The 9,774-nt window shown below is 34.9% G+C and overlaps 4 protein-coding genes across 5 annotated transcripts in view; 2 read left to right on the top strand and 2 right to left on the bottom strand.

Moving 5' to 3' along the window:
• ufd1l (ubiquitin recognition factor in ER associated degradation 1) overlaps nt 1-639 on the top strand; it is a 5,062-nt gene extending 4,423 nt beyond the window's left edge. For both annotated transcript variants that reach the window (XM_074639306.1, XM_074639307.1), the window contains exon 12: nt 18-639. In XM_074639306.1, coding sequence (XP_074495407.1) covers nt 18-92 — 75 coding nt within the window. In that variant the 3' untranslated portion in view covers nt 93-639. The remainder of the gene's footprint in view (nt 1-17) is intronic.
• The window catches only part of prnpb (prion protein b), a 201,354-nt gene that overhangs the window by 184,105 nt on the left and 7,475 nt on the right, over nt 1-9,774 (bottom strand). The gene's annotated exons all lie outside the window — the stretch shown is intronic.
• On the top strand, nt 3,199-6,212 carry c6h22orf39 (chromosome 6 C22orf39 homolog). The gene is made up of 3 exons (XM_074639379.1): nt 3,199-3,321; nt 5,033-5,200; nt 5,345-6,212. Exons 1-3 carry the CDS (start codon nt 3,292-3,294, stop codon nt 5,474-5,476), a joined length of 330 nt encoding a protein of 109 aa, XP_074495480.1. The 5' UTR covers nt 3,199-3,291; the 3' UTR covers nt 5,477-6,212.
• On the bottom strand, nt 6,181-9,576 carry mrpl40 (mitochondrial ribosomal protein L40). Its single transcript, XM_074639377.1, has 5 exons — nt 9,412-9,576; nt 8,767-8,850; nt 7,945-8,100; nt 6,836-6,917; nt 6,181-6,706 (listed from the first exon to the last, which is right to left on the bottom strand). The coding sequence occupies exons 1-5, from the start codon at nt 9,471-9,473 to the stop codon at nt 6,479-6,481; spliced, it is 612 nt and encodes a 203-aa protein (XP_074495478.1). The 5' UTR covers nt 9,474-9,576; the 3' UTR covers nt 6,181-6,478.

Genomic DNA, 9,774 nt, shown 5'->3' with positions numbered 1-9,774 from the left:
TCTTTTAATCCACCCAGGATGATGCCTTGAACAGATTCATCGCCTTCTCTGGAGAAGGACAGTCACTACGCAAGAAGGGCAGAAAGCCTTGAAGGATTCCCAGTGGAGAGACTGGCTAATGTGCACGGACTCACCATATCTATTGTCACCTTCAACAGCAAAGTAAAAACAAAACTGGCCTTCAGATGCACTGAGATTTTGTCTCTGTCCCTTTGAAATGGTTTTGCTGTTGAGTTGGGATTATATGTAATTAAAATTCAGACAGAAATATCTTGCTCAACAAAAGCGGAGCTCTGTAAAAAAAAAGCTGTCTGGAGTTTTTTGGAATAAATAAGAATAAATTATATCACCACACTACCAAAACAAAGAATAACTTGTTGAGTATTGCTGTGATATTTGAGCATTTTCCCCCTTTTTCCATAATAGTTGCATTTTTATAATTGACTTTAAATATACTGCTATCCAGAGTCCCATTATTGTGATAAAATGGGAGCAATAATAGCTCAATACTTTTGGTTTTAATTATAATGAAAACATTTTGTGTTTGAGGTTTTTTGGGTTATAGGAGTAATTTGCAAGTTTTTTCCTTTTTTTTCTTGGTTTATTTATAGACAAATAAAGGACTGTGTTTGAAATAAATTGTCGCTAGTAGTTATTTTTGTGATGTTTAAGCATGTACATGAACTACATAATGAAACTGGTATATAATAGGATGTTTTTATGGCATTTTTCTTGACTCGAATTAGACACATTTATTTAGGAATAAACAGATGCTTTATGTTTGATTGTCCAGTTCTAATTAGACAGTGTAATGGTAGGATACACTTACAAGTAATACATACTTTATAACACCAATAGATGGTGGAAAGACCACAAAGATGTCAAAGAAGAAATGTCAATATTTGTCCAAAACATGTTCTTGACTTATCAAATGCAGAGTAGCTTTAAATAAATTGGTCACACCTATAGTTACTACAATTATGAGATGTTTAGTTTGTCATGATTAGTATTAGTAGTATTAATCACTCATATTGTTTAATTTTTTGCTATTTGAAAGGGTTAAGTGAGTATTTTCAAAGTAAGGGCTGTGCCTATGTGTAAAACTGTGGTTCAAGATTCAAGATGTTTATTGTCACGCCGGTTATACAAGTACAATCGTGTGAAATGCTTTTTGCTGGGAAGCTCCATTAAAAATAATAAGTTATATTACAATTATAAAAGGAAATACTTTGTTCAAGGCGTATTAAGAACATATACATATCTGGAAGTATGAATGTACATATATAAGAAATACTTTGTACAAGGCATATTAAGAACATATACAGACATATTAAGAACATATACAGGCATATTAAAAACATATACAGGCATATTAAGAACATATACAGACATATTAAGAACATATACAGGTATATTAAGAACATATACAGGTATATTAAGAACATATAGAGGCATATTAAGAACATATACATATCTGGAAGTATGAATGTACATATATAAGATACTTTGTACAAGGCATATTAAGAACATATACAGACATATTAAGAACATATACAGACATATTAAGAACATATACAGACATTAAGAACATACACAGACATATTAAGAACATATACAGGCATTAAGAACATATACAGACATTAAGAACATACACAGACATATTAAGAACATATACAGACATATTAAGAACATATACAGACATTAAGAACATACACAGACATATTAAGAACATATACAGACATTAAGAACATATACAGACATTAAGAACATACACAGACATATTAAGAACATATACAGACATTAAGAACATATACAGACATTAAGAACATACACAGACATATTAAGAACATATACAGGCATATTAAGAACATATACAGACATTAAGAACATATACAGACATATTAAGAATATATACAGACATTAAGAACATATACAGGCATATTAAGAACATATACAGGCATATTAAGAATATATACAGGCATATTAAGAACATATACAGACATATTAACAACATATACAGACATATTAAGAACATATACAGGCATATTAAGAATATATACAGGCATATTAAGAACATATACAGACATATTAACAACATATACAGACATATTAAGAACATATACAGGCATATTAAGAACATATACAGACATTAAGAACATATACAGGCATATTAAGAACATATACAGACATTAAGAACATATACAGGCATATTAAGAATATATACAGGCATATTAAGAACATATACAGACATATTAAGAACATATACAGGCATATTAAGAACATATACAGGCATATTAAGAATATATACAGGCATATTAAGAACATATACAGGCATATTAAGAATATATACAGGCATATTAAGAACATATACAGGTATATTAAGAACATATACAGGCATATTAAGAATATATACAGGCATATTAAGAACATATACAGACATATTAAGAACATATACAGGCATATTAAGAACATATACAGGCATATTAAGAACATATACAGGCATATTAAGAACATATACAGGTATATTAAGAACATATACAGGCATATTAAGAATATATACAGGCATATTAAGAACATATACAGGCATATTAAGAACATATACAGGCATATTAAGAACATATACAGGCATATTAAGAATATATACAGGCATATTAAGAACATATACAGACATATTAACAACATATACAGGCATATTAAGAACATATACAGGCATATTAAGAACATATACAGGTATATTAAGAACATATACAGGCATATTAAGAATATATACAGGCATATTAAGAACATATACAGGTATATTAAGAACATATACAGGCATATTAAGAATATATACAGGCATATTAAGAACATATACAGACATATTAACAACATATACAGACATATTAAGAACATATACAGGCATATTAAGAACATATACAGGCATATTAAGAATATATACAGGCATATTAAGAACATATACAGACATATTAAGAATATATACAGGCATATTAAGAACATATACAGACATATTAACAACATATACAGACATATTAAGAACATATACAGGCATATTAAGAACATATACAGGCATATTAAGAACATATACAGGCATATTAAGAACATATACAGGCATATTAAGAACATATACAGTATAGATATATGATTGAGGTATTGCACTTGTGTGAGAAGGTGTGGTATGAATTATCTATTTAAAAGTCTGATGTTGGGAAAAACTGTCCTCAGTCTGCTGGTGATAGCGCTTTTATTGTGAAATGAAACCGGAAGTGACGTTACTGTATTAGCTAGCTAGCAATGGACCAGCCTGGAGGAGCAGTGTGGAGGGTAATTACTCTAATCATGTTGTAAATTACGTTCTTGGCTTAATGTCCTGATTGAGTTTAATCTGTCTTGTTCTTGCTAGTCCTGGTAATGAGTGAAAAGTGCCAAATCTGACTCAAATAGCCAGCAAGGTGATTAACTTTAGCTGTTGTTGCTAAGCTGCCCTTAGCTTAGCAACAAGCAATGTCAGTTAGATGAGGAGGTTTAACAGAAACTCTGTTATTCATCTGATGCATGATCTGCATTGAAATCTAGCTAATTAAATATAAAAACAACATGTAAATGGGGATAATTGTAACGCTAGATCCGCCACTGAGCAATGTGAGGTTGATCTAAACATGAGCAGCCTGAGGGAGGAGCTGATAGACAAGTATGTTTTCTTTTTCTCCTCTGTTTAGTGTAAAGTTAAAAAGTCTTAAACATTATTACTTACAAACAATGTTTTAGAAGGCGTCTTGTTAGTGGACAATTCATTAATTCCAATATATCTGTGAAGATAAGATAAGATCAGATATTCCTTTATTAGTCCTGCAGTGGGGAAATGTTCAGTGTGCAGCAGCAAAGGGGATAGTGCAAAAAAAACAAGAATAAAATAGAAGGAAGTATGAAAAATAGGAGCAGTATATACAGTATTGACAATAAACAGACTATTAACAAAATTGCACAAGTGGAAAATGATATTGCACAGTGAGAATGAATGAATGAATGAAATTCCACCTGGTAATATCAGGTTATTGTCAGTTTTTGATGTTTAAATGTAAGTGGTCTACTGGGAGCAATGCTGGTTGTGGAGTAAGCCAATGTGTTAAATAAATAAGACATTATGAAATAAATAATCATATGAATAATAGACAAAATCAATGCTATATATTGTGAAATAATGTACAGCATTTTCTTTAAAAAAACATCCAGGAGTTTTAGTTTCAGAATGGCCTTTTTCCATGTATCTGTATTACAGGAGTTCACAATGACATTTTTTCCAATATTTTTATTGATTTTTATTTTTTTATCACTAAATTCTTAGTCAGTCAAGACAGCCTTGATTAACATTGGAATTTCAACCTCACTGAAGCAAAAACCATAGCCAGCTCAGGGCTCGACAGTAAGGGTTGCCAGGTTGCCATTGGCAACCATTTTGAGAAATTGGCAACCAATTCTTGACCTTTGGTCACCATCAGTGGCAACTACTTTTTAACAAATAAAAAATAGGGACAGCAAACAGCAACACGTTCACCCCAGTCTCCTCAGCTGTATGTGAGAAAGGATTCAGTTGTCTAAGTAGAATCAAGAAAGATTGGAGGTCATCTTTGAAAGTAGAGATGATGGGCAAGCTGATGCTGGTGTCACTTGAGAGATCCACAATACAAGACTTCAATGATGAAGGGGTGATGGATCTGTGGTGAGAATCAGCACAAAGGTCCAGAAAAACAAAATTTGAAAGGGAGAGAATGGATGAACAAGCAAAAAAATGGCAACGTTATTTTCAGTTTCAAGTTCAAAAGTTAGTGTTGAGCCCTGCAGCTGCACAAATTAAGCACTCCCAGATTGATTTTGTATGTGCTCTTACATGTTGCATCGTACATGAGCTTGTTAGGTGTAACCAGAAAAGTGGAAGTGATGCAGTCACTCACCAGAGACTCAACAGTAGGGGGTTAAAATATAATTTGTACAAGTTGGCTTGATGATGATTCCTGATTTGTGTCTGTTCGTACAGCCGCCCCGAGCCTGTGACGACTACTGGAGTGAATTCAGACACTGCAAAAGCTTGAGGAATTGTTTTCACCATTATTACACTCACGGTACCGCCCCATCCTGCCAGCAGTGGAAAGAGGACTACTGTAACTGCAGAGAGTGGGAGAAACACAGAGGCACGGAGGCCAAGGTACAGCAACAGGACATCACATTGTTTAAAGACTTAAACTTGTGATCTTTCTGACACTACTCATGGTGTCTGAATCTGAATGTCCTAAAGAATACATGTAAACACTTGAAAAAAAGATGTCTTGAAATGTATCTTGTATTGCAGGAAGCCTTGCAGAAGAGTGAGAGGAACCGAGTGGCAGAGCAGAAAAACTTCACCCCAGTGTGGGAACTGAGGCGAGACCCTCCCAGAGACTGGCACATGCCCCTGAACCAGGAAAGGCCTCAGGACTCCTGAACTGTCTCTAAAAACCTGATGTCTCTGTTCCATGACAGCCAAAGCAAAGTGAAATGAAGAGTTGAGATTCTTGTCACTTAAAGGACTTAACAAAATCATTTAGAGCCACGTGATGGAGAGACTTGTCTACACTTATTGCTGTCTCAAGCTGTATTCAGTGATCTGCTGTATGGAAACAGATATGTACTGTATATTAAAACAGTGGTAGCAGCATCTAGTGGTCAGTGATGAGTATGACAGCGTCTATATTCAACCAGTGAATTACAAGATGATCTAATTATTAATTCTCCAAAGCTTGTGTCAACTGATGCTCAAAGGCTGACTGCAGTCAGACTCGCTGTAAATGGGTTTTCAGATTAATTGTCTTGTTTTTTCTGTGTTTAGTGTAAGAAGAGGGATAATATTATAGATTAAAAATATTTAAGATTTAATGAAAGGGTTAAATTAAAAATTGATGCTGCTCTAGAAAACACTTTTGATGGCATCAAACAGGAGAGTTGGCCCTCGTAAGCCTGTCAACATTTCTCAAAAGAACCATATTTCCTCCAGCTTGTGCTCTAGATAGTCCTCTGTGATAAATATATTATTGATGCATTAATATAAAATTCAGCTTTACAGTTTCGACCCATACAGAGTTGTGCATTAGCAGTTTTCTGCCGTATGTAATTTGATTATGGCTTTACCTCAAATAACACAAAATTGGATCAATAAAAAAAAAGTACATTTTTATTTTCCACTTTCTTCCGTTATGTTTTTTTTATACAGTGAAGTGCATGTGGAGAAAAAACAATTCAATGCAAAATTTCCATGAATGTTGTTGCATTTGATACAGACATGAAATGTGGTGACTGTACATTAAAGAAAAAACATTGCAAAGTGTCCTTCACACCCACACATGCAGGCTGTTGAAAGGCTGCATGTTGGCTTATTGAATCATGTACAAACAAGGACAGTAAATACATGACGGTACACACAGGTTGCACCCACAGCCCACAGTGTCCATCACTGTGTGTAAACTTTAGTGATGTTGTTGTATTTCCCATCAGGAGCTTCATAAGTGGTCCTAGGCGGTGTGTAGGCAGGACCTTCATGACTGAAGGGAAACATTAGGGGGTCTGGCTTCAGCGCTGCCTGGTACAGCGCCTCAGACTCTAACTTCAGCTCCTCCAGCGCCTCCCCCTGTGCTTCTAGAGCAAGTTCAACAGACTGCACTTCAGCCATGTGCTGCTCCTGCAAGAACAAAGACGAAAGAGCACATCAAATATAGCCCGCTAAGTGTACATGATGGAGAGCAGAGGTCGGAGGCAACATTTTCTATAAAAGCTTAAGTGATGGAGGTGTTATAGGTTAAGTGGTGACCTGTTTGTATCGACACCACTCCTTCAGCAGCAGGGCTCGACCCTCACTTTCTCCAAATGACAGCCTTGGTGCAGAGCGTTCCCTTTGTAAGAGAAGAAGAAACACCAATTTATTGCACTTCAAAGTCAGCGAGCAAGGAAAGAACAAAAGGTACAGTAAGTCAAATAAAAGGATGAATGATCCATAAATATGTTGTTTTAATGTCTGCAAGCCTTACTGTCAAGACTGTGTAGTTCATTTACTGTTTGGAACAGCCAATAGGGACCTTTCTGCGATCTTGTTCAACACGCGTTGTGGTATAATTTATGTCAAATCCATCCCTAAAGCCCTATCCTAGAGGCCATCAATAACAATGTAAAGGAAGAACAATTTGGATTAAGTGATTTATCTATCTTGAGTCTGATTTTTACACATCAGATTAAAACCTAACTGATGAGTGTTTTGAACTCTGATTCAAACTGAATCTCTGGAGAACAGACCAAGATTCAGTGTAGTTGCTGAGTTTGTATTTTCAGCTGTCCACGGGTTATGTAACACAATGTTGACCCACAGATCCAGTGGGCAGAAACTGGAATACAATTTAAGATACTTGCATTAATTCAACTTTTCCCCTGCTGCAAATTATTAAGCATGTTATTAAGTCACTAATAATTAAGTATCTGGTGCAATATGACTTTGACCCTGCTTCCTGTCAGCGATACAGCTGAGGAGTGAAAACATATTTCTCTTTTCCTTCATCTCACTTACAGCAGGCCGTTTCCATCTGAATGCAATAAAGCATCAAGACATAAAGGACGTGTCTGGGGTTATCTGATGTTTTTCTTATTGTCAAAACAATTCCATGAAAAGACTGAAACCAATATGGTAATAGTTTTTAATAGATTTAATAGTTCTGATAAGCTTCATCAGTCTTTGGCCACAGACACAATACGTTGTTGGTTTTGGTGTTTTCAGAAGATTTGTTGACTATCAGAAAAACATTGAATAACGCCAGCCTTGTTCTTTAATGTACGTCACCACATCCAGCACTGCAGGTAGGTTAACAATGCCTCAACACAAACCTGATTACTTGTAAATGACAGCATGGACAACAGTGAAATGAGCTGTACCTTGTTTCATCCAAGCATTTGGCTGGAGTGATGAGGTCCTCTATGGGGATAAGCTCCGGTGGAACCTTCTCCAGCTTCTTCAGCTTCTTTCTCATCCTCTCTCTCATCATCAGCTCCCTTCTTGGGTCCACTTTCTTCTTCTTTCTGGGCTCCGCTCTTAAACACAAAACACAGCTCTGTGTGAGCACATTCAACCACAAGATATATTTTTGAAACAGATAGGGCAAATATATGAATATAATATATATTGATACTGTGACATAAACGTGATATTGTCTGGGACCCTAACCCTAACCTCCAAGTTCCCATTAAGTGCAATGCACAGAGAGATCTGAAAAAACACTGGGCCCTGGTTTTCTTTGCCACTAAGTTTGTTGAACTGCTGTTGAAATAATTAGTCAATTAATCGATTAGTTGATCAAGTCAATCAAGTGAAAACAGTTTTGATAATCAGCTGTTTAGGTTATTATGAAGCAACAATGCCATTGTCATCCTCTGGTTTCAGCCTATGAAGATTGCTTTGCCATCTCCATTTTATATAATTGTAAATTACAGATTTGGGCAATATGAAGATGTCACTCTGGATTCTGGAAACGTGGATGTTAACTTGGACCCTTTTTGAGCATTATTTGATAAACAAAATAATCATCAAATAAACTGACAAAAGTAGATTTTGACACAGAGTCCCTGTGTAAGACAGGACCACTAGATTAGCAGTTGAATACAGGATCTGTCTTAGTTAATACTGTGTTTTAGTAGTGCATGTTCCATATGAATTAGCAATTAATTGATATGCAGTGGACCAGGGACTGTTGATCATACCTCAGTGGAGCAGATGTCTTCAATGTCATCACTGGTGCAAACCAAGGACTCTGTACAGCATGATGATGTTCTCCCAACAGGAAGCTGCAAAACAACAAATAACCACAGGGCTTTTTATTATTATTATTTTCCCATGCTTTATTTCGAAAGTTCAATACAGTATTCACATAAACATGTTCAGATTTTTCATTACAAAAAAATAAATCAGCATAAAGTATAAAAATAAAATAAATTATACAACAAAATGTCAGGAAAGGAAAAGATGAATAAAAACAAAAAAGAAATATGTTAAACAACTGGAATAAATTTGAAATGTCTGAATAATCTAATAGTTTTTGCAAATATGTTTTAAAATCTTTATAAGTATAAAAGGAGGGTATTTTTTTAAGCCATTTCATTTTATGGATATAATATTTTGCTAAGATATTAATCAAATTATATATGTAAATATGCCAGAAAACTGGGATTGTTAAAAGTGAGTAATATTTAAATCTTTGTTAGTATGATATCTTTTACAAAATGTTGTGACATAACCACAGAACAGAGTCAGCAGCATCTCTACTGAATAACCTTAGTTAGCTCTGTTAGCTCCAGGTAGCTATTGCCCTGTTAGATGCTCACATCCTCCTACAAACTAACACTCACCTTGACGGAGCGGTCTGTCGGGATAAAACCCTGCAGAGACAGCGCGATAAAGCCACAGACATGATCCCACTGTGTGTTGTTTCACTTTAAACACTCAGGGTCAAAAATGTTCACATGTACTTGATTCAGCTGGGCTGTCACGTGTCGCAAGAAGATGAGGTCATCGCGCTCACAATTTAACGGCCGAACTTTCGAGTATTTTGTTTATGCATAAAAAAATAAATAAAAGACGTTAAATACAGAATACATCGCAAATACAATCAAAAACAAAAACATATTATATATTTGTATTTTTTAAACGATTTTAAACGAATTTAGTTTTAATCTGTATTATATGTGTCGAATCTAACAGGACGAGTGTGA

Source organism: Sebastes fasciatus, chromosome 6 (assembly GCF_043250625.1).
Source record: "Sebastes fasciatus isolate fSebFas1 chromosome 6, fSebFas1.pri, whole genome shotgun sequence".
Classification (NCBI taxonomy): domain Eukaryota; kingdom Metazoa; phylum Chordata; class Actinopteri; order Perciformes; family Sebastidae; genus Sebastes; species Sebastes fasciatus.
The sequence above is the reverse complement of the archived record's forward strand: the minus strand, read 5'-3'. Positions and strand labels throughout refer to the sequence as shown.

What these genes read in the sequence shown, in the direction of transcription:
- c6h22orf39 (XM_074639379.1), top strand. Translation starts at nt 3,292, where the DNA reads ATGGACCAGCCTGGAGGAGCAGTGTGGAGG. An exon ending in CTGGAGGAGCAGTGTGGAGG is followed by an intron (nt 3,322 to 5,032) that starts GTAATTACTCTA and finishes CTGTTCGTACAG; the next exon opens with CCGCCCCGAGCCTGTGACGA. An exon ending in ACAGAGGCACGGAGGCCAAG is followed by an intron (nt 5,201 to 5,344) that starts GTACAGCAACAG and finishes CTTGTATTGCAG; the next exon opens with GAAGCCTTGCAGAAGAGTGA.
- mrpl40 (XM_074639377.1), bottom strand. Translation starts at nt 9,473, where the DNA reads ATGTCTGTGGCTTTATCGCGCTGTCTCTGCAGGGTTTTATCCCGACAG. An exon ending in CGACAGACCGCTCCGTCAAG is followed by an intron (nt 8,851 to 9,411) that starts GTGAGTGTTAGT and finishes GTTGTTTTGCAG; the next exon opens with CTTCCTGTTGGGAGAACATC. An exon ending in AGTGGTGTCGATACAAACAG is followed by an intron (nt 6,707 to 6,835) that starts GTCACCACTTAA and finishes TTGTTCTTGCAG; the next exon opens with GAGCAGCACATGGCTGAAGT.